Raw genomic sequence first — 27394 nt, 5'->3', positions numbered from 1 at the left:
TTTCCAGCAACAGGAATTGTGTGTGGCGAGACCATTGTCAGAAAAAATAAGAAGGATACAGTGTGCTGCAGAGGTTGCAGAAGGTATTTGTCTCTGCTCCTTCCTCCTGTTTCTCCAAGGAGCAAGTCCTTGGAAAAACTGTGATGGAAGAAGCAGAGATGCCTCCCCTTTGGCAGGAGACTTGCCTGGCCAGGTTCAGCAGTCTGTCCAGCTGCAGTTTGTTCTCCAATATAAGCAAATTACACAACTGAACTAACCCTTACACACTTTACACTGACCCACATTCACTTTTATTTTAATGCAACCAGGTACTGAGCCAAAGGATCTTGTTGCTCATGGGAATTTTTCTTTTTTTCCCCCTAATTGTTTAGAGAAATGCAGAGTCAGCAAAAGGGGCTGAACCAAGAGAAACACCACTGTTTCCAGAACAGACACAATACAGCCGGGGACAGCACAGTCTGTTCCCTTGTGGTGCCTTAGGAAGATGTTTCATCAAAGTGAAGGGAGGTGGGAGGAACTTACGCTGCTGCTGCTGCGTACACTGTGACTGTTGGAGGTATAAACAGCGGGCTTCAGAGTCCGCCGGTGTGTCACTCTGGCAGCTCTCAGCAGTGCTAAAATTCACTCCAAAAGAATTGTGGCAGTGAAAGTTCTCGGGAGAAAAGAGAACTAAAGAGAATTGATGGCTGGAGCTTATAGACATGAAGAGTCTCCAGTGTAACAGTAGATGAACTGTTGAGCTACTAACTGTGAAAGGAAGGAGTTTAAAGAATAGAGGGAGAAGAGAACTCCGCTCTTTTCCAATCAGGTTGCTCTTACCAGCTGATACTTTGTGTTACCAGTCTGAATCAGAGTGTTCCTGACTTCTTAGGGGGCCAGTCGGGATTAAAAGTTTTCTATGCAAAGGAAGTGGCCACATCTGGTTAGAGTAATACTCGTACTGCATGTATTTTGGAAAGAGGAAACCTCATTTTCCCTGGGCTGAGGTCTAAAAATCACTCAACCCCCACTTCCACTCCTAAACAGTTAACCTGGTTCTAGCTAAATGAAAGTATCTTCCTCAAACTGAATGTTGACCACTTCCATCAATAAAAATTGCTACCGTTAAGAATTGCCATTTATTGAGAGTAATACAGTAATCTTATCAAACAGTAATGGAAAGTAAAATATTCCCTGCTCACTTTTTTCCTGAATTTCAAGTGCATCAGTTACCTTGTCATGGAAGAATCCAGAACCATGAGACTACCCACTGCAACAAACAATATAAGTAGCAGACAAACACAAGCTGAACATTATTTATCTAAAGAATTTGGAATACATTTGTAAATAGGAAATATATTTTAAAAACTCAAAAATGATTGGTGAATTGTGTAGTGATCCTAAAATGGAATTATTTGTTACAACGGAACTAAATATGGACCAGCATTTAATTTTCCTTTAAGCAAAATACCCATTGTAGTATTAACCAGTTCTATTAATTGCTTGTTGATTTGCTTTTGCAGTGCATACCCATTCTCCTGTAAGTAGTACACAGTATTGCCAGCAATTTAATGCGCTGTGTTGTAAGAGTGTCTCTGAGGATCTGATAATCTACTCCATCAAACGTCTAGCAACCTTTTTAATTTCCTTGAAACCAGTTTGGTGACAAAATACCTGACAGCAGTGTTTTCCAGCAGTCACTTTAGATAACTGTGGAAAGTTATGCAAGTCTAAACCAGATAGAAAATTCAGAGTGAAAATGCCAGTATGTTATAAAAGATTCAATCATGAAGCAGAAAGGAATGAAAAATGATTTTTCATGAGAGAACCGTGTTTGTACAAACTGTCTTGTTTGTGTACTGTCAGGTTAGATCTGACTTTGTCAGTTGAATCAGCTCCCCAGAATTCATGGAAGAAATAAGCCTTAGTTTCCTCATTGTGAAGCCAGTGCAATACGTTTGAAAAGCAGATGAGAATTAGACCCTAGTTCCATAAATCTTTAATATCTCAGTGATGAGATCATGTATGTATAACCCTACAGTGATGTTTAAAGGATTCTAGGTGGATTCTTTGCGTTACTTGGTCAATGATCTAAAATCTTCCAAATTCCAAAGGGCATGTAAAATGAGATCATGCAGGTAACCAGGTAAGGTTGTTTTTTCTGTTTTTTTTTTTTTTTTTTTAATATATGGGGTTTATTTGGTTTGGGTTTGGTTTTTTTTTCTTCTTTTTATACTGATACTAAAACTTCTCTTTATTATACTTACTGCAAATAGTTTTAAAATAGTGTAAAATCCATTGAGTCGCATGGAGTCACCCCTTATCTACAGGCATTTGAGAAAAGAATCGTATTGAAAAGGTCAGCCTGACATTCACCAGTAAGGAACTTAGTCAGGTGTTTTATTATGTGAAACATATTTCTTTGGGTTCTTTTTTCAGTAATCACAATATTTAAAGGTAAAGTGGAAGAAGTTGAATTACCTGTGGATAAAGTAGACATCATCATCAGCGAGTGGATGGGTTACTGTCTGTTCTATGAGTCAATGTTAAACACAGTCATCTTCGCACGAGACAAGTGGCTGGTAGGTGCTCTGCATGTCGTACTCCTTGCTGGAGCAATCGTCATTTATTTTCTGACTACAAGCCTTCCCTCTCCCACTGTCACCATAACAAGACACAGTTACATCTCCAAGTGCCGTTTCTTAGGCTTTAACGAAAAAATTAACAAAGGGAATCTCGGTGAGAGAGCTTTGCATTTGATTAACTGCTGGTGAAATTCATATAGACGCTATCTAATGACATTGCCACAGGCTGCAAGAGTTGCTGAGATTAAAGCTGATGTGACAATCTGAAGGAAAACAATAAAGGCATGCAAGGGGTGCTTGTCTGGTTTTTGTATGTGCAGTTCAAAATGTGATGTCTTTGTCAGGTGAATAGATTACGAGATCCATTTCCCCACAATTCATCAACAGAAACCTGGAGGGCTAATGTTTCCAGACCGAGCTGCTTTGTACGTGGTAGCAATTGAAGACAGACAGTACAAGGACTTCAAAATTCACTGTGAGTAAATGCCCAACAGTAACCCTTTTCTATGGTTATTTCCCTAAAATATTTGATTTATAGTGGCCTACTGTAATTTCGTCGCTGGCAAAATTCATCCAGAATTCCAGTATAAACATGAACACAGAAAACTCTAGCCTGGTGATAAATTCAGGAAACCTGCAGTAATTTAAAGTGCACAAAGGAAAGATGCATGAATAAATTGATGTAACCTTGCTTAGAGTTATATTGATACCTCTACCTGTATTTTAAAATGTGGATTTTAAGAGATATAGTTTTGTTGTTGCTTTGATAAATACATCATCTGACATAACTGCCGTTAAAATTGGTAATATTCTCTTGCCATCCAGGTGCTGGGTTTTGTTTTTAAAATAACAAGAATAGAAAAATAAATAAGATGCAAATGAATAGTAAATGTTAAGAAATAAGCCTAGAAAAATGGTATCTCACTAATAAGCTTGTCAAGAAGAAAAAAACCCATGTAATGCTTTTTTAACTTTTTAAAACACTTCATGTGAGGATTTATAAATGAAAAATAAGGATCAGAAATTTCCATTCTACTTTGATGTGAAAAAAAGTTCCAAACTTCCTTGGTTTACTTCATAGATGCATAAAATTGACTTTTCCTTTATATTTAAAGTGTTTTGGGTTTTTTCCTTGGAAGTTTCATTGAACAACTGGTGCTGTTAGTGACCTCTACAGGTCACCTAGCCCAGCCTCCTGCTCAAAGCAGGCCAGATTTCACAGTTAAAGCAGGTCAAGAGTTGAGGATTCAACTGCAGAGCCAAGAGTTGAGGATTCAACTGCAGAGCCAAGAGTTGAGGAGTCCATAGCTTCTCTGGGCACTTGTTCAGATGCTGAAGCACCCCCAGGAATAAACATGGTTTTGAATATCCAGTCAGAATTTTTCTTGCTGAAAGTTGCCTTCATTGTCCCTTGTCACCTGAAGGGAATCTGACGTTTTGTTTCTGTAGCAGCAGATAACAATGAGATCCCACCATTAGCCTTTGATGGCCCAGGCTAAGCAAATCCACTTTTCTCGGACACTCCTCATATCTTAGCATGTGGTTCACTTTTGTCACCATAAGGTCATGGTTCATGTTCAACTTGTTGCCCCCCAGGTCACCCAAGTTTGGATTTATTTGGTCATAATAGTGTTGATGAAATGAGTAAGTTCTACATTATTTCACTCTTCTTTTCTTTTTTTCTTTTTTTTTTTCAACTTTCATTTATTTTTCAGAGCTCATCAATGTCACTTAAAGGCATTTTCTATTGGGGGGGGGGAAATATCACAAAATTCCTAAGCAGTTTTATTAACTAAGGATACATGCAAAAGCTTGGGTAAAATTAGTGGGTTCAGTCAACCTTTAAATGAAAATGCCTAACTCCTCATTCCTTGTCTCTCAGCTCCTCTCAGAAAAGAGAGGACTTTTTTTTTGGGTCAAAAGCAAGCCCAGTGCAGCAGGGCAGTGACAAGGAGTCTGTGTAGGTACCAGGGAGAATTATTTCTACTCCTTAAGCACAGCCTAGATTTTTCTTCTCAGTTCTGTGATGACCTTGACAGCTAAGTTCCTTACAAAATTTACAGATTCAAAAGGATGTATGAGGCATCCATTCTGTAAAGGAATCAAAGCCACTTTGGCCTAAAAAAAATACCTTATGCCTTCTTTCACCTTGCTTTTGAACCCCTTCCTTTCTAGGCCTTGAGCCTTTTTCTTTTCTCACAGACAATACACCTGTTTTCAACTCGTTTATTTTTTCATCATTTTAAAAAAAAATGTTTTGGGTTCTTTTTATTTTCTAAAATGTTGTTTTCCTTTAAGAGACTTTCTTTTCTGATTTCACCTCCGATTTCCCTTCCCCCTTCACTTTTTATACCTCTGTGTCTTCAGTTATTTCCATCTCACTACCTCTCTGCACCACCATCTTGTCTCTCTTTTCAGTTTATAAATCCTTGATGGTGTCTCCTTACATTTCAGTTTTTCATCTTCCTTTTTTCTCTCTTAAGGTGGATAGAGTCTTGCCTTCATATGAGATGCAGGGCTGAGCATTTCAAAGGGCACATGAAGATATATTGCAATATGTTTCTAAAAAAATCTGACTTCTGATTTCTCAAACTTTATTAGTGCCACAGAGTACTACTATAGTCAATTACTCCTATTTCCTGCACGATGTAAAACATGATTTTATCTTTTAACTCCTGCGACAAGTCTCTGTCTAATACAGACTGTGGCATATATTTCAAAGGCATCCCATGTAGGCTGAAGAACATCAAGTGATGGAGGCCCCAACAACTCTGTTGACAAATTGTTCCTTCAGGGTTTCCTAGTTAATATTTTCTGAGTAATCACGTAAAAACATCTGGCTTCTATAAATGGAATCTGAAGTTCCCACATGCTCACGATGCCTGAAAGAACAGTTTTGACCACCGGTTGCTCTGAAATACTGAGAAACTCACAGCCTAATAAAGAGATAACATATCAACGAACTGTTCATGGCCAGATTTGTTCCAAGTTAGAAATACGCAGATTTTTTGCTCATACTACATTTTCAACTATAGTCCTCTGGGAATACCGATAGCTCAAATGCTATGCTCTGAAAAAACAAGGCATTTCAAACATGCTCACTATTGCTGTTTATCAGTTTCCCTTGCTTGTGTTCAAACAACTTTTTGAAAAATTCACAGTATTCAGTTTAGAGTTTCAGATGAAGCACTGAATGGACCTTGACTCACCTGATTCGTAAGACTAAGATTTCACTTTTTGAGGGGGTTTTTGTTTTCATTTTTTTAAGCAATCTTAAAAGCAAAGCCAGTGCACTTGTCAATATTTCAATGTTTTCATTTTGTTCAGGAAAAAAAAAAAGAAAAAAACGCTCAGCAAGATAAGAAGCATTTATCTGAACAATCAGAAGAACAGTTCAAATATAGAAGATCAGCATGGCTTTTACATCTTTCAGAAAGTGGACATTTTGCTTTTTTGTCATGATGTATGTGCAGATTAAAAATTGGATGCCCCCAAATATTGAAACACACCAGTAATTCTACTCCTGTTAGTAATTCACTTGCTGAAACTAAGACTACTTAAATAATGAAAAGAGCATGCAAACTGCTGATTGAATAGCAATTTATAAAAAAAGGAAATATTAACCCAAATGGATAGGAAAGGATAGAATAATCTTAACAGCTATCACCATGTCTCAACCTGACATATTATATGATTTTGGGCAACACTCTCAAATGCCTAAAGCCATGAAAATCATCGACACCTCTCATGTTACACAGTTTTGGGGACACCAAAAAACAAGGGCCACTTGTTCAAAGATGTACATTGAGGGGTTATTTTGCCACAACTGCATTATCTGTAAAATAGCAATGATGACATAGACAACTGGGGCAGGGAGCAAAGTGCTAAAGAGGAGAGCTGAAAGTTAGGGGATGGTAGAAATCCTTTCAAATGAAAGATGCTTTGAGAAACAAAAAATATTTTTATTATTACTGCTAATCTTTGACACATCCATTTGCATTGACAGGGTGGGAGAATGTGTACGGCTTTGACATGACCTGTATTAGGGATGTTGCCATGAAGGAGCCTTTGGTGGACATAGTAGATCCAAAGCAAGTGGTGACCAATGCCTGTTTAATAAAGGTTTGGTAATTCCAAATATACCTGATTATGAATGTTTACACCTAACTGTAGGATTCTTTGGAGACCTGCTGCTTATGTTTTACTACTACTTTTGTATGCTTCGAACTAGCTGCAGAAGCCATCATCATAGAATGCTATCACAAAGAAGAAAAATTGTGCAGTTCTTAATTAGTCAGTACTAGTATGTTGCACACGGCCAATGCTGTCACCTGAGCTAAGCATGAATGTTGATACCTTGATCACTTGCGGAATACCCAAAAGCAAGATGCTTCTTGTGACTTTGTACTCATCTGGCTACTGCTAACTGTAACTTAAGACTCTTACAAATTATACTTGTGCAAATACTGGATAAATAGAGACATGGTGTATTTAGATATTAATTTTAATTGCCCTACCTTCTTGTAAATAGAGGTTGGAAATTACTGATGGAATGCTGCTGAGGAGGAGGGCAAAATTAATTCTGTTTGCAGTAAAAAAGACTGAAGCATCAGTTTCTGAATTGCTCAGCTCTGATGAAATAACTCTAATTTACTCCAGAGCACGAGATCAGAATTGGAACCTAATTTATTAGTTCCTAATTCTTAGCTTTATCCAGAATGTTACTGTGCTCTCCCAGCCCCACATCTGCAGCCAGAGATTAGCTTGTACCCTGTCCTACATGTAAGACAGAATGGTCAGTACTCCCTGTTCACAAGCCCAGGTTAAGAATCCATAGCCTGCAGGAACACAGGAAAGGTCTAAAATTCCTTCCATGTGAAGGAATCCTCCTCACGTGGGCATGGTGGTATTAGCTGATGGTTGGACCTGACGATCTTACAGGTCTTTTCCAACCTTAGTGATTCTGTGATTCTGTGATACTCTCATGAATAAGGCTGTCCACGTCAATAGCAGTGGTAGGATGAGGTCCGTGAATCCAAGAGCGTGCTCATTTTTCCCAAAGACTCAGTTCTAATTTTTCCCTTTCACTTTTTGCCAGTAACAAACACATCGTTAAGTATTCCCATATGCAAAAAAGAAAGACATACCTTTAATCTGCAGAACCTTTACTGAAAGCAGTAAAAAGGAACAGAAGTACAAACTCTGTGTAAGTATGCATGCACAGTCCATCTGCACTTGAGGGGAACACAAGATGGTTGTGTCTGAAAACAACCTAAGCCAGAGCAATTTAAAATTGCAATACACACAAAATAAACAGTTATTTAGACCACGTAAAATATGTCCGGACAGGGAGAGATCAGGTGGCAAAATGGGTTGACTTTTCTGGGATAAAAAGTTATAAAAGCTGCATGCCCTTAAATGAAATGCAAATCTAATGCTTTCTTTAGAAGGTCTTTGAAAGTAATTGGGTTTAAGAAGACAGAAAAAAATTTTCAAACTGTTCCTATTCAGGTTTTCTATTTAATTCAACACGACCTGACATCTTTTGTCCATACACTGAATGGTGCTTTACCACGTAATGGCACCTTGGGAGCAAAGCGGGTAATAACTACACAAGCAGAAACCACTCTGTGTTCCAGAATCTGTCCCTAATCTCACAAACTGATCACTAAAAAGAGAGAAGATCATCAGTGAAAGGCAGGAGGGAGGGAGGGAGGGAGGCTTTTGTTCAAGCTAGCAATATGGAAGCAGGAAAAACGAAGGCTGCAGTTCTTTTTATAATTTAATTTACTTTTGCACGTGGTTTTTTTACATAAAGTGCATTTCTTTGATCCTTAAAATATCTGTGAATTCAGAGAATAATATTAGCCTAAGAAAACATTTGAGAATAAACAAAGCAATAATGTTTAATTATTCAAATGTTTTATTATAGCATTTCAAGATGGCACAGCTTATTCATATTAGATTCACCAAGGGATTTTTTAGGGGCGTATTCAACCAAAACCCAGCTAACTTAGGGTGCCTGCCAGATGAGTCTGGGTTCCCTGTACATTAGTCAGTAGATGGACTAGTCACTAGATGCATCCCTATCAGACCAGTCAGAGCCCTGCGCTCCTGCAATTATTTCAACTCCCAATTTAGATGCTCTGAATCATTCTACAAAATCAGCAAAATAAGACATCAACCCCTGCATGCTATGTACCCATGACACTTATCTAGAATAATGGAGACTCAAGTAAAATTTCCTCATTTGTACTCTTCAGGAATTGGATGTAACCCAAGTCTTCAACCCTTCAAGGAGCTCCAGCCTCTAAGCCACACGTGCATGCAGGGAATACAGCATCTTCTCTGTTGTGGAAGCAGTTCCCCTCTGAACGAGCTCTTAAATATAGCCCAGGGGCATAGGAATTTTCCTGGCAAGTAGGAGTCCTCTGTTTAAATTCCAAACCAAATCAGCCAGGGAGGGTAGTGGGACCAAAGCATCTTCAAACCACCAGAGTCAGTAACTGATCTCAGGAAAAGTGTACGTGTGTCCTTCTGAGGGCCTACTGCTTTCAGTATCATTGCCTGAAAAAATGGAACAGTTTGTTTCAAACTCAGTAAAACAGTTGTGTTTTCTTCTCCGATCCCCTTGCACATTAGAGAAGTACAAAAGGGTTTGGGTTGACCCAAAACTTTTTCTCCTTGTTAATTTTGATTTGGTGTCAGCACCAGATTCTATGATAACAATAAATCAATTGTTCCCACAGCTGCAGAAAAACCTGCAATGAAAGTGGCAAAAACTCACAAAACCAAACAAGGATGAAGAACATGCCACATCCAGTTTATAATAATAAAATACATTTAAAATACTAAAAAAAAAATACTGTTGGACTTTCCTGACTATCCTCCCCTATCTAGCCACGGAGAAAGAAAAAAAAAAAAGAAACAAATCTACTTTTATGCTCCCATTTGTCCCACAATTTCCAGGAACAGTTTAAAGCTCCTGCAGGTCACACACTACTTTAAGATTACACAGTTTAATGCTACTTAAAGCACAAACTGCCTTCCCTGCACAAAATAAAATTATGCAACATTCTTGTTTATCAGACATAATAACATAATTTAGCATAATAGCAAAAAACCATTGACCTATATGCTCAAACATCCAGTTCTTTGAGAAATTTTGTTTTGGAAATATGATGTATGTATGAAGCCTTATTTCAAAGGACCTGCAGTATTTGCTGCAAAAAGGTGCTGTTGCTCAGAGAGATCCAGCCACACAGGTGAGATACTTGTCTGTGAGCTCCGATGAGTCCCATGTTCTTCTGCCACAGTAATCTTGACGCATGAGGTTTAGGACAAAGCATTCAGCATGAAACTTTTGCTCCATGGCAACTTCAGTGGACTCCCTAATCACATTCCTTTCTCCCAGCTTCTCCTAAAGTAAAGCAAGAGGCACCTATGCCACTCATTTTCCAACTTTCTTCAAACACTGCTCTTTTTTTCTCATTTTTCTTCTCTACTCTTTTCTCCACATGAAAATCTCCCTTCCCTTTCCTAAGTGACTTTCGCTGTCACTCTTTCTTTTCCAACAGTTCCCCCCACAGTCTTTCCTTTCAGTATCCTCAGATATACCTCCTCCTATTCCTCCTCCCCCCAGAAAAAAACCATGAAAAAAACCCAAAACAAACAACACCCTAGCAATTTTCAGGCATTTTCTTCTGTGCAAACAGGAGAAGATGGCAGAAGAGGAGCCCTGGCAGGAGGCCGACGTCTCTGTTACCTAGAAGCCATAGCTACACTTGCTCCCCTGTTATCTCATCTAATAGAAAACCAACATATGCTGCAATATCTAGTCAAAACCATCTCAGATACTCCATTCTTCCTTTCTCTGTTCACCTGAAACGCCTAGAATTTGATGTTGTTTCTTCTCTCCCCTCATTAATACTGTTAGTTCTCTGCACTCTTTAAAAAAAAAGAAAAAAGAAAAAAGAAAAATCATTTTCTTTTGGAAAAGCGAATGAATTTTGGGGGCTGACTATTGCATTCAGCGCTCCCTTCACATCTGTATGCATGTGTCCAACTGACAATGCAGGTCATGTTCTCAGTGCTTGCCAGAAGGGAGGGTTTGGCCCTTTCTCCTTTCCCTGGCAATTCATTTTACTTCTCAGCCTTTAGATCAATCCTTTTCCTGAGGCTGGCCGTACTGCTTGTACCAATGCTGCCTGTCCTCCAGCTTCTACATCAGTTCAGCACCTTTGCCTGCTGTGATCAGCACTGCCTTCACCATCGCATCCTGCGCTGGGGTGACTGTTTCCCTCTTTGTCCAAACCAAGACAGCTGGTGCAATGGGAGAGAGGAGGGGGGGGAACCCCCAAATCCAAAACCAACCAACCAAACCCCACCAAAACGAGCCATTCACTGAGACCTGAATCTTTAACTTGCTTCCATGCTCCCACAATCCTACCGAGTAAGCTGACTGGCTGGGAAGGGGATCAGAAAAGAGGTGTGGTGGCACTCTAGAAGCAACCTTCAGTATGATTCTTCGCATGAGGAAATGCATCAGGCAGCAAGTCAGCATTTTTCCCATCGGCAAACCTGATTCAGGGCTGTTTCGCTCGTTAGTTAGGTTGCCTTCAGCTAGGGTGACACCATTCAAACAAGAAATACATAGCAGCTGGCAATGCCGCATCTCAACCTCGCTGTCATCATCCCTGTGTTTCTAAATGATCTCCTACACATCATTTGCTCAGTCCTAAAGCAATTCATGTCACAGGACAGCCCAAGAACCATTCTTTATGCAGTGAATGTGAAAACTGGACCTCTATCTCTCTTTCTGCAACAGGGACATGTAGCATGGGATGTCTCATGGTCTTTCATGCAGTGTCAACCACAGTCTGGACCTCCTTATTTAGGTGATAATTCTGACACTTTTCGTTGTTGCTCAGCTTAACACGTTTTATTTTTTCAGTATAACTACGAGCTGTATTTTGATCAGATCCCTGCTTAACTATGCCCATTTTGTTGTTGTTGTTTTTGAAATCTGAATGAAATGTGGTAAATCATGACTTTTCCACTTATTTTATGCAAAGGTAGCATTTGTCCCCTGTGCTGTAATTAACATTCAATGAGCAGTGACATTTAATATAAGAATATATAGTAGCCAGAGTACAATTCAAAGAGATCACCAAAACAGGATCAGGCCAGTTTCAAAACCATATTAATTAATAAAAAACCCCCACATTTGTTTCGTATCTTGCATAGTAAAAAAAACATGTTTCTGTCCCCAAAAAAATGACTGCAAAAGCGACCACCATTTTATCCAGCACACCTGTTCAATATTTCTGAGACATTTCCACTAACTTCTCTAATAAAAATATTTCCTACTGCTTTTGATTCCACTTTACCCTGCAAAGCCAACACAGCTCAGAGAGAGGGAGCTAGATCCCTTTTATGTGCCTCATCATTGGACTTAATTCACAATATCCCCACAGTCATACTGCTAAAAAGCCACCAAAAATTACAGAAATCTGCAGCTATCACCCACCGGTCCAGTCTAGCTTGCGAAAGCAAATTTTGCAGGCTGCTATGGAAGTCTTCCAGGAGACTTCAGAAATTCTTATTCCTGGTATGCTTTTTTCTTCTTGTCTTCTTTTGAGAAAAAAAAAAAAAATACGTTTTAAGATTATCCCAGCTTTAAATGGCCACTTATAAGCATGGGTCACTTATAAGCACTAGTGACTCAGGGTGCCATTGCAAAGTAGTAGAATAATTCTCATGATGGTTAAGTTATTCTCGAACAATAATGCTAATCAGACAGGCCAAAACTATAGCTTGCTTAAGTCATCTCCCCATAGTTTTCTAAGTCTCAGAAACACATGATATGTGGTCCATGCAAAGACCTCAGTAACTGAAATATGGCTGCACCTTTTGATGTCTATTTTTGCAGACTTCTCTTAGATTATAGAATGCAATTGCTAAAAGATCCCTCTACTGTGCCCTGAAAGAGGTTAAAAGAGCTCTCGATAACTGACATTCTAGACTCTGCTCTCCGTTTTTGCAGTGTGAGTCTGAAGTAATGCTGGTGAGGTCAGTGATATGATTCCTGGCTTATATTGGTAAGGTAGAGGAAATTTGGATTTCTGCCTACAAAGCTTCTATTTCTTTGTATGCCTGAGCAGTTTTGTTGTTAATACTGACTTATCAAATAATGGAAAATATTTTGGGGGTATCTGGCTCTTGCCAAATATGCCCTGACAAGGACAATAAGGACAGTGAAGCCCGATACGCTTAGGAGGATATCGGAAAGTGCATGGATAGGAAACATTACCCATAGCATTAGAATACAATTAATAGTATTTCAGACTTAGTATCCTCCCTATCATGACTATGAGTTTTGGAAACAACCCAGATAAAAGCAATACTTAGCTGGGAAAATCAGATCCATCTAAAAAACTCAGTTTAAGGCTTGAACAGTGAGATTTAAATATTGATGGAAATAAGCAGTCTTGGAGACTACATCATTGCTCCCAACTACTGCAATCAAGCCATAGTATGATTCACATGATTTGCTTCTGTCTAGTTCAAGAGTAAGATCACTGTGCTTACTATTTCGAATCGGTTATCCGACAGAGAACTAGAAAGCATTATCAGCAAAAAGCAGGCCCCTGTCATGCCTCAAATGTTTTGACTGCTTGACACAGTCAAAGTGCAGTCCCTGCCAGAGATGCTCAAACAAATCACGACTTTATTTTTATTAAAAGCCCAACTCTGCCATCTTTCCTCATGCTGACAATCGCGGATGACGAAAGGTCTTAGAACTGGGACCTGTATCTCCATTTCAACATCCATTGTGCCTATATTTGTCAAAGCACATTTTTACCTTGATTTCCTCCAGCACCCGCAGCCCCTCCCTGCCATTCCGAAGGACACACACTCTTCTGTGAGTGGCCTTTCTTATCACACTCTGTCAACTTAGTCAGATAACTCGATCATTTGCTGATGATTTGATATATTCAAATGTACCATAGATTTCTTAGCGTGTTGTTGATCATTAAATAAAATGCTTAAGTACATCACTTAACACTTACCTTAGAGTTGCAGACATCTGTATGTAAATATCTTTTTCTTCTCAAAACAGGAGGTAGATATTTATACAGTGAAGACTGAAGAATTGGCATTTACTTCTGCATTCTGCCTCCAAATTCAGCGCAATGATTACATTCATGCCTTGGTCACCTATTTTAATATTGAATTTACAAAGTGCCACAAGAAGATGGGATTTTCTACAGGTAATCTGTATTTCTTTTAATTGCATTTCTAGTGCTATCAGTAGTATATCAGTGCTACTGGTCAGATGGTACATGAAGGTTTACTGTACCACCAGGTTTCAATTTCAGTGATAAAAATTGTTATCACTTTGAAGGAGTGAGCAGGATGGGAAAAGGACAACTGCTTGTAGGTATTCTGCAAAAACAGAGGTAGGATTTCACAATGGCTACCAAGCTTAGAGCTCAGCAGGAATTATAACCCAGGAGTTTATGCCCATCACCAGTTATATCTAAACCCTGTGTCGAGTTTCTCAGATTAGACAGGGAATTGCTGTCCCAGTGAGAGGTAGCAGCTCTTCATTCTAGTTTCCACCAAATCCAAAACTCAACAAAAGCTCTTGCTTGTCTCAGGGTCTCGAACAAAACCATTGCTTTTTTCCAAGATAGAACCACACACGTACTGCTTATGTAAATGGGCTCTATCAACCCAAATGTGAAACTCTAACTTACCTTGATGAGCAGGTATTTAAAGGAATAACTCCATTCCTGTAAGGCACCATTTACTAGAGTGAATAAACCATCCAGTGTTGCAAAAAATATAAAAACCTCAGGACTGCTTTAATGACAAGAACAACAAATTACAGGTGGTGCTGGCTGCAGTTACACAACTCTGGCTGCACCACTACACAACTCAAACAGGTGTAAATGGGACCTGATATAAGTTAAATATGATTAGAAATCTCTTTTTTTCTCCCTTCACAGGAGCTCTCAATCCTTCACATGAGATTCAGAGCTACAAGTACTTTGCTAAAATACTTATTTATATTTGATTCTAGAAGTATAACCATATGGATGGTGTTATTTGGTACCTCATATTCTTATGATTTTCAGGAACCGTGTTTTCCTGGTCATTCTATAAATGTGTTATATACTCTAGTATTTCCCACACCGTGATAGGCATCAGCATGTGCTGGGAAACAAAGTGTAGCTCAGGAGACATGAACAATCCGTGAGGCACTGCAGTGGTACCCTGACGTGCTAATATTTCTGAGTTGGTCCTGAACAAAATTATCTAAGGTGAAAAACACTTTAGGTTTTAGGCATTTGTTTTTTCCACAGAAGGCTGATTTTTTCAGCAGAAGGCAGCCCATTAATCTTTTCTAAAAGGTAATATAGTCAAACCTCCAGTTTTCTGTAAAAAATGGTTTTGAATGAAGGGTGTAGTTTCTGTGTTGTGATTAACTGAAACCTACTTTAGTAAAGGTGGTCTACTTATATTGCCAGAACTACTTGTAAGGTCTTTCATATCATTGAGAATGTGGCTTCATCTGCAAAGGAATAATGGAATGTGTTTCTGTTTTATGTGTGTATATGAACATCCATGTTTCAAGAAACATCTGTTGAATAGTTGAGGATATTTGATTAATGTTTTCCAGTCAAATGTGTCCCATCAGCAAATCTGGCCCTCAAACCCAGCCATTCTTTGCTTGACTCTTAGACATCCAAGTGAACAGATATCAAAAGTCGCAAGGGAAAAGACCCATTATATTATTGCAAGGAGTTGGTTGTCTGCAGAGTAGACACAGACTTGCTCCAGTATCAATATAGCAAAAGGTGGCTGGGATAAGGACTTTCTTGACTCTTCTTGCCTCTTGGGTGTATGGAATAAAGAGGGCTCACTCAGACACTTAGACAGAAAATGTTCTGCAAGACCACCACAGGTGGGCTTAGCTTCCCTTAGCACATAGGAAGTGAGAACTTGAGGACGGAGAGAGGTTAAATAGTATTAGGGACAAGAGGCTACATTTGGACAAAAGCCTAGGGCAGATATCAAGTGTTTTTCATACAGAGAGGTTTTTGCAGACCGGCCTCAACTTGCAAATGTATCTAGAAGGTATTTTGTGCCTACCTGTCATAAAAAAGAGGGGAAAGGAGTCACAATCTCCAATATTTCTGATCCTCTATCAAGAACAGGGTTCATCAGCAGTGCCTGAAAACCCAGCTTCTCTAAGCTATCTGTAGCTCTCACAGGCTGCTATTTCAGAGTTTCTGAATGCTTAGTCATACACTCCCATTCTAGGTTCCTTTCAGCTTTGATGACTTGCCCTTTCTCATCATTCTTTCTGCAGCTAGATCTCTTAGCTGGTGGCTCAGCCTCCTTGGAGGCTTGCTTGGAGAGGCTTCCTATGTCTCCATATTCTGTCTCCTGTCACTTGGCAAATGCTACATTGAATGCTCCTCTTTGCTTCACTACCAATTCCCTGAATATCTTACTTCAGTAACTAACTTCTCCAGGAAGCTGTATGGCCCATCAAATAAAGAAGGTTGGATGTCATTGCGTGCAAATGAGGAAAAGCTGTTAGCCAGATATCCATGCAAAGTCAAATTCTTAAGATTTTCAAGTCCATGCTCAAGTTGTTTGTTTATTTTTGACAAGGGCTTCCTCTAAAACCAAAGATCACTCTGGCCTTCTTTGATGCAAATGAGGCTACAGCCATATCACCAATTATAGCAGATCTAGGGACCACTCTGAAGCCTGGGGGAACCAGTTGGTTGTGACTCCTCTGCACAGTACTTGGTCCAGAATTTCCTCTGGGTCCTATGTGGTGCCCCTCTAATTGCACTAAGACAAGTACTATTTATGTGAAGGGGTTAATTGTTATTCAAAGTATCTAAAATAATGGAAGGGGTGCCTTGCAACCATTGGTGAAGTAGGGGTTTTTATACCATGAACCTGATAGTATGTGAGTTGTGCCTCAAGGTGTGCCATCAGGACTACAGAACCTTGAACAAGTCCATAAGACCAGACAGGAGGCGTCCAAGCATGCTGAGGGTGCTGGTCAATGTCCTTGTAAGGCTACCCTCTAACATCTTTAAAAGGCTATGGTGATGGCGGAAGGTTCTTAATAATTAGAAAAATGCAGCTATCACACCCATCTTCAAGTGCAGCAAGCAGTATCCATGGAACTACAGACCAGTCAACCTCACCTCAGTTCCTGCAAAGGTTATGACACAAATCCACCTGGAAACTATTTCCAGCTATGTGAAGGTAACTGAGAACAGCTAGCATAGATTTACCAAAGCCAATTATACCTGACCAACCTGATTGCCTTCTAGATGACTAGTTGTGTGGACGAGGGACAATCAGTGGCTGTTGTATACCTTGACTTTAGCAAGGCCTTTTATACAACCTTCCATAGCATCCTTACAGCTATATTGATGACATACAGACTAGATAAGTGAACAATCACATGGGTAAAAAATTGGCTCAAAATATGTCAATCAGCAAAGTCAAACCAGAGGCCAGTTATTAGTAGCGTACCACAGGTGACCAACAGTGACGTCAATATTGTTCCACATCTTTATTAATGACCTGGATGATAGGATAGGGTGCACTCTCAGCAAATTTGTTGATGATCCCAAATTGGGAGGAGCATAGGCTGGAGAGAAAGGGCTGCTATTTAGAGAGACCTACACAGGTTCAAAACGGGCTGATGAGAACCTTAGAAAGTTCAGCAATGTCAAATGCAAAGTCCTGCAGCTGGGACCAAACAACTCCATGCTATTGCTTGGGCCAGCTGGATAGAAATCGGCTTTGTTGGAAAAGATTCTTGGATGCTGGTGAGCAACAAACTGACCGTGAGTCAGAAGTGTGCCCTTGCAGCAAATCTGGCCAATCATCCTGACCTGTATGAGCATGAGTGTAGACAGGAGGTTGAGGGAAGTGGTTCTCTGCCTCTATTCAGCACATCATGATAAGGTAGGTGCAGAACAAGTTACTCCATAAAAAGGTCATTCAGCCTTCTGTAACTGAGGGAGTAGACACCACTGTCTAGAAGACTGGTCTGGATTCTCAGCTAGTGTCTGTTGGCAAAATGCTACTGAATTCAGTAAAATATCCAAGTTTGTAGGACGTGAGGAAGTGCCACTTCATTGATATGCCATTTTTTTAATTATGAAGAAAATAAGTTTGTGATTTGGAGTGGACTTGAAGACCTGTGCCTACATTCCACACACACATGTTCATGGAGCACAAGTTTCCATATATGTCAGGCTTTTCTAAAGAAGGTAGTTCTGCATAAGGGCATGTGCACATGTACGTGTGTGTACAAGATAGCAGTTACAATTTAAAATGTAAGTTCAGTTTAGTTTTGGTCTAACATGTTTTCAGTTAGAAATTTTAGAGAGGCATGTCCAATGGAAAACAGATTCTGGATCTGAACTCCTGCAAGAAGATTTCTCCATTTAGCAATTGAGATTAACAGTCATTAAAACTGTCTAGATACATAGCCAGAAATTAACTGGTAAAATACTTCTCCTTTAGAAGATACCAGTTTGCCAACACAGTTTCTGACAAAAGTTTGTTTATATCAGTTTCCTGATTCTAGAATTTTGGAAAAAAAAGAACTGTTAAAAAGTCCTGTCCTGACAGTTTTAAAAAAAGCTTCATTTATTCTCTCAGTCACAAACAATTTCTAAGGCCAAATATTTTTTTGAAACATTGATGTTGAAATGAAAGGAGGTAATTTTTCTATTAAACTGTGTTAAGATATTATTAGCATGATCCAATACAGTGGGCCCATGTCTGTGTCAAAAGAGTGATTGGTGAAACAAATGGAAGAAAAATAAATTTATCAGAGGCTTTTTTGCCAGGTCAGGAAGTCTCTGCACTTGCACAGCTATTCTTAGGTTCCTAGATGCTCTTAACTGCAAGAATGCTAGGAACAAGAAGTAACCAATGCAAGTTCATTAGGCACTGCTCAAAGATTTGAATTTAAATCAGAAATAAAAACAAATAAGTAAAATAAAAACCTGCAACAGCAGAAGGTCATCAAAGTGATTCTGCTAAGCAAGACTTGAAACTAATTTAGACCAGTATCCATCTCTGGCAAATTGCCCATAGCATATGCCTTTGAAAAGTCCAAAAACAGGTCAAGGTGCAAGTGCTCTTTCCCCAGCTGTATCCTCCTGGAAACTCTAAAATCTGCTGTTCCGGGATAATAAGTCAAAGGTTTCATCTGTGTAATTGTGATTAACAGTTTTTGATGAACCTTTCTTTCATGGTTTTGTGTAATTGTTTTTTGAACTAATTTAGACTTCTGACTTTCAAAGCACTTAGTGGTAAAGATTTCCCCAATTTGGGGGGGGGGGGGGTGTGTGTGTGAAAGGAAAGCATAAAAAAAGTGCCTATCATGCCCAGTAGAATCCTTCATGCCCAGGTGGAATCCTTCTTGCTGGGTGTGATTCACATCTGATGTATTCCAGTAAAAATCAGAAGACAACCCACTCACAGTCAATAGAATTGTGTTGTTGTAAAGCATGTTTGTTAATATAGTATATAAGTTAAAGCATTCTATGAGAAGAAAGTCTTTTTTCAATTGTTCCCAAGTCTTAATTTGATGTGTAAGACAAAGATGAAATTTCTATAAATAATACCCATATATATATTTTTAGCACCTGATGCTCCCTATACTCACTGGAAGCAAACTGTCTTCTACTTAGAGGACTATTTAACTGTGAGGCGAGGAGAAGAAATCTATGGGACTATATCCATGAAACCAAACGCAAAAAATGTGGTAAGTCAGCATCACTGATTCTAATTCCAGCTCTATTGATCACAAACTATAATCAACAGTAAATAAAATGCATATAAGTAAAACGACGAGCACGCTAAAGGCTCTAAATTCATGTTTATTAGTAAGAGCTCTACTCACATCTTCACCAACATTGGTGACAGCAACGATAATGCAGTGCTAATGTTACAGAGCTCAGCCTGCAAACAAGCTAGCACGGGAAGGAAGAAATGATTCAAGTACATCACCAAGTCAGCTGCCCTCTGCCATCAGCTTGGCTCACATTTTGTGACACAAGTAGGCAAGGGTCTCTTCATACTGTCACTAAAATCAGTGGTAAGATCCCTCCTGCCAACACAGGATGATCAAGAGTAAGTACTTCAGTTCCACATCTACAGCCAGATTTCCCACTCAGTGCCCAAGAACTCTCCTTTAGGAAATTAACAGATTTCAGCTGAACGTCTGTGTGAACTCACTGATCAAATGTACTTGAACTCACTAATCAAGTGAAATGGTTGTTTAAAAATTGTGGCTTTTCACAGAAAATACAGATGTTTTCTTCAAGACTAAAGCTAAAGCATGATGGATATCTGTGCTGGTTTTGGCTGGGATAGGGTTAACTTTCTTCATAGCAGCTAGTATGGGGCTGTGTTTTGGATTGTATGGGGCTGTGTTTTGGATTTGGGCTGGAAACAATGTTGATAAAGCAGGAATGTTTTAGTTACTGCTGAGCAGGGCTCACACAGCACCAAGGCTTTTTCTGCTCCTCACCCCACCCCACCAGTGAGTGGGCTGGGGGTGCACGGGAAGTTGGGAGGGGACACAGCCGGGACAGCTGACCCCAACTGACCAAAGGGATATTCCATACCATATGACATCATGCTCAGTATATAAAGCTGGGGGAGGAAGAAGGAAGGGGGGGACATTCGGAGTAATGGCATTTGTCTTCCCGAGCAACCGCTACGCGTGATAGAGCCCTGCTTCCCTGCAGATAGCTGAACACCTGCCTGCCGACGGGAAGTGGTGAATTAATTCCTTCTTTCGCTTTGCTTCTCCGCGCGGTGTTTTTTGCTCTACCTATTAAACTGTTTTTATCTCAGCCCACGAGTTTTCTCACTTTTACTCTTCTGGTTCTCTCCCCCACCCCACCTGGGGGGAGTGAGTGAGCGGCTGTGTGGTGCTTAGTTGCCAGCTGGGCTTAAACCACGACAATATCACACTGTCATGACTGGTGAAAACTTCCTCAATTTCTCTGCTATGGGCTGAATCCCTCACCAAGTATGTCAGTTATTCAGTGCTTCTTTTAACTTGTAAAGAGAGTATGAGACATGGTCTGATGGACAACCCATGCCTGTATAGAAGAGGAAGACATGAGAAGTATGGGTTCCGGGAGAAACAGCAGCACCATTTTCTGCCAAAAACTTGAGCAGAATCTCTTCATTTTCTATTACAACATACAGTCATTAAAATAACCTGGTTATAATCCATCCACGCAGTTATAATTGTTGAACTATTGCATTTGTTGACTGCAGCAAATCTTAACATTTCATTGCCTTCCTTTTTTGCATTACTTTTCCTTTTTTGTGCCAAATACAGATTGGATATGGTTTTCATAGCAGTATTGATACAGGGGAAGAAATAAAAACAAAATAAACTTGGCATTCAAACAAACACATTCACTCCTGAAGGTACTGCTTGCTGTGAAAGCAGAGGAAAATAGTCCGTCTCCCACCTTTATGTTGTCCTTGGGGGACTGGAACATTTTCTTTTGGGTTGAATGTATCAATTTTCTTTTGAGGGAAAAATGAACAAAAACTTTCAAATGCTTTTGCACAGCAGTAAACACCTGAATGCAGATTTAGGTGATAAAATTAATGTGTTCTTGATAATTATCGTAAGACAGAGAGACCACCTTGGTTCAAAAGGATTTGTTAGCGCTTTGCTCTTCTGAAACATGAAGCCTTTCAAAAGCTTGTAGAGAGACAGCTTCGTTTTGTAGGGCTATGTAGTGCCTCTTTCCACAAAATATGTCGTTATAAGATAAAGAATGACTGAGGGCTTCTCTACGGTGGGAAGCTTACTAGATCTCTTCCGGAGTAACTCCTAGTGTGAAAGCCCTTTACCCTAGATGAAGAGCATCTTAATGGGGGATACCCTTAAAAAATTGTTATAGAATGCGTATGATAGCACAGCATTTCAGAAGCTTCCAGGTTGTAACCAGGACACTAAATCAGCCTTAAGAAGAAGACATAAATATGCCCTAGACATAGATTGTATGGTGAATGCTGTTATACATCCTATATCCTGCTTTTTCAGTGTTAGCAACATTTTAGAACAAAAGAAGTTAGAAACCACAGTAGGTGTCTCTTGAATCTGCAGGTCCTTTCAACCCGCGCAATGATAACTGAATTCATACACTAAACTTATGGTCTTTACTTACATGTTACATTTAAATCTTTTTACAGCGTGACCTGGATTTCACAGTAGACTTGGATTTTAAAGGACAGCTATGCGAAATGTCAGTATCTAATGACTACAAAATGCGCTAGCAAGAAACCTTTCAGAGAGATGAAAAGGAGAATTTTTCTCAAGTCCTGAACTGCTGAACTTCAAGCTAGGAACAACTGTTCACAAGATTATTATATTAAATACTAGAATGTTTACTCTGATGGAAAGTGGTAACCTGATCCTTCTTGCAGACAGTACAGGGGGCTGGGATCCCACTGTGAATGTACAGTATACAGAACTGTAGCTTTTGTCAAACATATAGGAAAAATAAGCAACAGTCGTGAGTGTTCTGGTTAACTTTAGGATGGCAGAAGATGCATATACAAATTGTACTACTTACTGTGAATTTCTGGTTCTTCCAAGCTTTGCATGTTAAAGATGATTAGGGCAGTTTTCTCACTATGAAAGACCGCTACAGCACATTACTGTGATAGTATTACTGGACTTATATTCAATATAAATGAATATATATATTGTACATAAGAAAAAAATGTCATTTCATAATAGGAATTTGTTTTGTGATTATTTAATTCTCATTATGCTGTTATGGAAGGATAATGATGTTACCTCTGGCACTACTCTAGGCAGCGATCTATTCCATTAACTGTCCAAAGTTATAGCTTTGGTAAATATTCCATGCAAAGTGTAGATAAGAGCTGGGCATTTACAGAAAGTTCAACAACTATCTTTTTGAATGTTCTCTGGAAAAAGTGGACCATTAGTTTTAAAATTGACCTTCACAACTGGATGGCTGTCAGAGCTTTAAAAAACATTAGCTTTTTATCCTTGAAAATATTCTGTGGTGAGTTTTTATAGCTGGATTTTGCATGAGACCTGAAATCAGACACCTAGTATTTAAATGTGATGAATGCAAAGTCTCTGAAACGGTGGGTAATTCATGTTTCTTGGCCATGCCATATTTCAGTTCTTTGCAAGATTCTTAATACAAAATAATTTTCAAAAACATAGGAATTAGTGTTTCCTTTTGGTGATGTTTTAGATGAGTTTTAAATTGCAAATACTATTCTCAAGAGTGCAGTGATTTGCAGGAACAAGCTTATGTCTTTAAAAAAATGTATATGGCTTCTGATACTACTAAGATGTCTGTAGCTTCCCCATCCCCTTACACCCCTTGTTTTTCTTACAATATCTCCTGCTTATAGTTAAAATATTAACTGCTTATAATTCTTCATACATATGTATCAAGTCTTTTTACTATATGAACGTTGACCATTTAATCACATGTAATTCATCAAAACCTGCGTCATCAGTCCTATCCGTTTTCCAGTCTGTCTGGCATTAGGCACTACATCAGGTTCCAGCATCTATTGGATGAGATTGACCAGTTTTTTGCCTAAAAAACTTTTTAATCACCTGCAAATAAAGCATACTTGAAGATGTATTTTGGCGGTATTTGTCAACTTTTCACTTTTTAGAAACCTATTTCTATTGGTTTTCCCTTCACAAGAACTGTACAGTGCCTCCATTTTCTTATGGTCTAAAGATTATGGTCTAGGGATTGTATCACATGGTATCTATGTAGAAAGAAATTAAACTGTAATTCAGCAGTAAAAGATACTGTTTGCAGTGTAGTTCATCACTGTTGTTTTAAAGCACTTTTCTTTCATTTTCTTGGAATGAGGATGAACAACTTTCCTGACAAAATGACTAGGATTTTATCTGTCAAATATTGCTGTCATTTTCAAGGGATCAGCTCATAGCTTAATCAGCTACTCTTTCGGTAATGACTTGGACCAGAAAAACCTCTGGAAGTCCCTTTCTACTAACACATCTGTGATTGTAGGACTTTAAGGTACAGATTTTTTCTCAGCCCCCTCCATTTATATAATGATACTCAAACAATTTTTCATCTTCTCCTTTGCCAATAATCACTGAGCTGACTATAACCGAAAGAGGAAAGACTCTTGCTTTGTTTGTCTAACTTACACTTTGACAGCACTTCAAAGCATCCACTTCTCTTGCCCACTGTATGAATCTTTATTATTCTTTTAATATTAAATATATTGAAGGGGGCGAAAAAAAACAACCCACCCTGTTTAAAAGAAGACAAGACAAACCACACACAAAAAAAAGAGAATTCACAAGGGCCTGCCTGCCTTTACTGATAATGTGTCACTTTAGTGACACAGTCTGGAGAAGAGGAGGCTGAGGGGAGACCTTCTCACTCTCTACAATTACCTGAGAGGGGGTTGTGGTGAGGTGGGTGTTGGTCTCTTCTCCCAAGTGACAAGTGATAGGACAAGAGGAAATGGCCTCAAGTTGCGCCAGGGGAGGTTCAGGCTGGATATTAGGAAAAATGTCTTTACTGAGAGAGTGGTGAAGCATTGGAACAGGCTGCCCAGGGAGGTGGTGGAGTCACCATCCCTGGAGGTGTTCAAGGAACGTGTGGACGTGGCACTGTGGGACATGGTTTAGTGGGCATGGTGGTGTTGGGGTGGTGGTTGGACTTGATGATCTTACAGGTCTTTTCCAACCTTAGTGATTCTATGATTCTGTGATTCTGTGACTTTTGCCTGACAGAAAGCATTGGACAAGAAGCAGCAAAGACAACTTGATCAGAACAGCTCATTAACCACTTTGAGAGGTATTTTAAGCACTGCTGTGTACTCCCGTTTCTGCCTCATCTTTCACCTAAAGACAGTGAAATGTAGGTCTCTCTTCAACAGTGGCCACCTCACCGCCTTACTACAAGTGCCCATTCACTTCAGTGTTGCAAGGTTAAGTCCATGCTGATATCATTAATGGCACAGTTCTGGGGTGATGACCAGACTTCAGTCACATTCAGCCCTGGGAAACTGGCTTCTGTTTTTCTTCACATCAGAAGCATACCACGTATTTGTCCATCACCTAAAGAACTGAGAGTGCCTACTACAGTGCTGAGTATCTTTAAATCACATTGATCAAAAAGAAAATGTAGGCTTCCAAGGCCATTAGAGGTGTTACCTACCAGTAAGGTTTTGAAAGCATCAATGAGTTCAGCACAAGTAGGATCTGTCAGGTCAGCATTAGTGAAACAGGTATGCAAAGAGCTTGCAGGCCAGGTGCAATTGGCTGGTAGGCTTTCCTCAGCAATCCAACAAGTCTGGGTAACTACCACAGAGTCTGAGCCTAATCGTCTCAAGGCTTGAATAAGGTCTATCATGGACTCCAGGGTTGAACCCAAGCCACTGATCTTCAAAGCTTTGCATTAAAATACTAATGACAAAATGATTATTGACGTCTGAAACAGACATATATTTAAACGTTTTCTTTTCCTTCCCACTGACAGGAAAAGAACATCATGAGCTGAGGACAGAGCATGAGAAAGAAACTGAAATACAGTATTTACACAAAAGACTGTCCCCGATGAGTAACAAATACAGCACTGGAGAAAAGAGAAAGCAGTTCGCTTCTGCCTTGACTTAAGGCAAAAGTATTAAAACTCTTCTCAGGGATTATCCTGTCACTTGAAACACAGAGCAGCATCCAAAAAAGCTAGGTACTGAGCCTGCCTCTAAAAGGCATAGCGTGCAATTCACACTTGCAGCGCTTGTAGGATTGGGGAGGTAGTCCCCGATGTTGAGAGGGCTACTCTGTCTTCCCAAGGTTCTCTGCCAAACAGTAGTGTTCTCACATGCATTCCTTATTCCCAGCACCAACTAGCCCTTGCCAGGTGTTATTATAATTTTCACAGTTTTGGTTTGGTCTGGTTTTTGCAGGGCTTCTTCTGGGACCTGCCTGTGTGCAGAATTAGGTTTAGAGCCTTTTTACACTGTCTTAGACTTTTAATAGGGGTTGAAATGGTTCAGAATGTAGACAAGAATATTACCTGAGGCAGCATGTTTTTACTACAGAGCTAGTTTGAAGAACCTTCTCAGAGATAATTTCTTACAGGATTTGTCTTAAATTTAATATTAATTCATATTAAGATTTGATTGTAAATGATCAAGAGAAATTTCCTTCACTTTGAAGGTAGTTTTACAAAGGATACATGGTATTCTATGTATATAATGAAGAATAAATCCCCGCTTTAAGAAGGCAATCTAACAGTCACTCTCCTTTACCTGTAAAATACATCCCACATGTACTACTTACATTAAAAATATGTATATATGATGTCATTTCAACATCTTCTCAATAATATTGTAAAAGTGGCCCAATTCATATGGATTGAACTTAGTCTAATAGAGGACAATCTGTCTGTGTTGTATAATCAGTAACTTCAAGTACTGTGCATACTGGCAGATGTAACATCTTCTCGGTGACCAAAATACACCACAAGCCTTTTTTTTAAAAAAAGTGTAAACAACACTTAAAGAAAGATTTACTTAACAAAAGCATGTCCCAGTGTCACAAAACAACACAGTATTATAATTACTTTCAAATTACAAAGCCCCATGAGTGTTACAGAAATGTGAAATTATCTTTTAGGAGGCTGCTTGCATTGATGAATATGCTTTTCTTTTGCAGGCAGGGGTAGCAGGAGAGAGGGGTGGGGAGGATGGGGAGCAGGAAGGCACCAGAGTGACCTAACTCTTATGAATGTGTCAGTTCTCTTGTTCAAGGACTCAGAACTCCTTTCTCAGCTGAATAAGAGTAGATTACTTTAGCCACAGGCAATGACTCCCACTATATATGGAGAGGACGGGTGACAGGGAAGAAAGAAGGTATTCAAAATGCAAAGGGGACAGCAAAACGGAGTAGCCGGAGTTATTTTGCTATAGAACCTCATAGAATCTTAGAATAATTTTTAATGGAAAAGACGTCTGGAATTCTTTAGTCTAACCGCCTGCTCAGAGTAAGGCTAACTTCAGAGCCGACTCATGTTGCCCAGGGACCTCGTCCAGACAAGTCCTAAACATTTCCAATAACAGAGATTCCCCAGCCTCTCTGGGCAGCTGTTCCAGTGCTGTGCTCATCTCACACGGAAGCATTTTATGATCAATGGGAATTTCTCATGTTACAACTTGGGACTGTCAGCTCTTGTTCTTTTACTATTTGCCCCTGAGAAGAGCCTGGCTCTGTTTTCACTGTAACTCCCCATGAGATACTGGAAGATACAATTAGTTCCCACCTTTGTCCCCTCATGGTAGCTCCTCTCTTCCCTACACAACCCTTGACTGCATCCTAGCCTTTCACATGAATTACACCACCTATCCCCCTGTAATCCCTCCCTGCCCTCTTCTCCTTCTGACAGAGGCTAGGTACATATTGCTGCTGTTACACACTGCTTAACAAGTGTAGCGAAGGGTTTTGCAAAGAATGTACCTCCAAGGGTCACTAATTAAAGAGAACTTCAGGTTCTTTTACCATGTTATGTTGGGGGCACAGAGGACACATTTTATGAGCAGTTTTCAGGCTGGCATATGAGGTGTAGGTTTATACCAGTGTGTGCACTCGCCTAGTTTGAACATAGAACAAAGCCAGGTGATTTCTTTCTCAACAGTCACTAAGCATTCACCAACTAGTTCCAACTGGAAAAGTGGGAGGTTTTTAG

At 39.5% G+C, this 27394-nt stretch overlaps 1 protein-coding gene across 1 annotated transcript in view; it reads left to right on the top strand.

The window, feature by feature from the left end:
* The window catches only part of PRMT8 (protein arginine methyltransferase 8), a 71868-nt gene extending 49473 nt beyond the window's left edge, over window positions 1-22395 (top strand). The window contains exons 5-10 of the mRNA XM_059816122.1: window positions 2419-2561; window positions 2952-3039; window positions 6571-6686; window positions 13687-13837; window positions 19271-19392; window positions 21855-22395. Of these exons, the coding sequence (XP_059672105.1) occupies window positions 2419-2561; window positions 2952-3039; window positions 6571-6686; window positions 13687-13837; window positions 19271-19392; window positions 21855-21938 (704 nt within the window). The 3' untranslated portion in view covers window positions 21939-22395. The remainder of the gene's footprint in view (window positions 1-2418; window positions 2562-2951; window positions 3040-6570; window positions 6687-13686; window positions 13838-19270; window positions 19393-21854) is intronic.
* The last annotated feature ends 4999 nt before the right edge of the window (window positions 22396-27394 follow it).

Source organism: Gavia stellata, chromosome 4 (genome assembly GCF_030936135.1).
Source record: "Gavia stellata isolate bGavSte3 chromosome 4, bGavSte3.hap2, whole genome shotgun sequence".
Taxonomy (NCBI): domain Eukaryota; kingdom Metazoa; phylum Chordata; class Aves; order Gaviiformes; family Gaviidae; genus Gavia; species Gavia stellata.
This window is presented reverse-complemented; position numbering and strand designations above follow the sequence as displayed.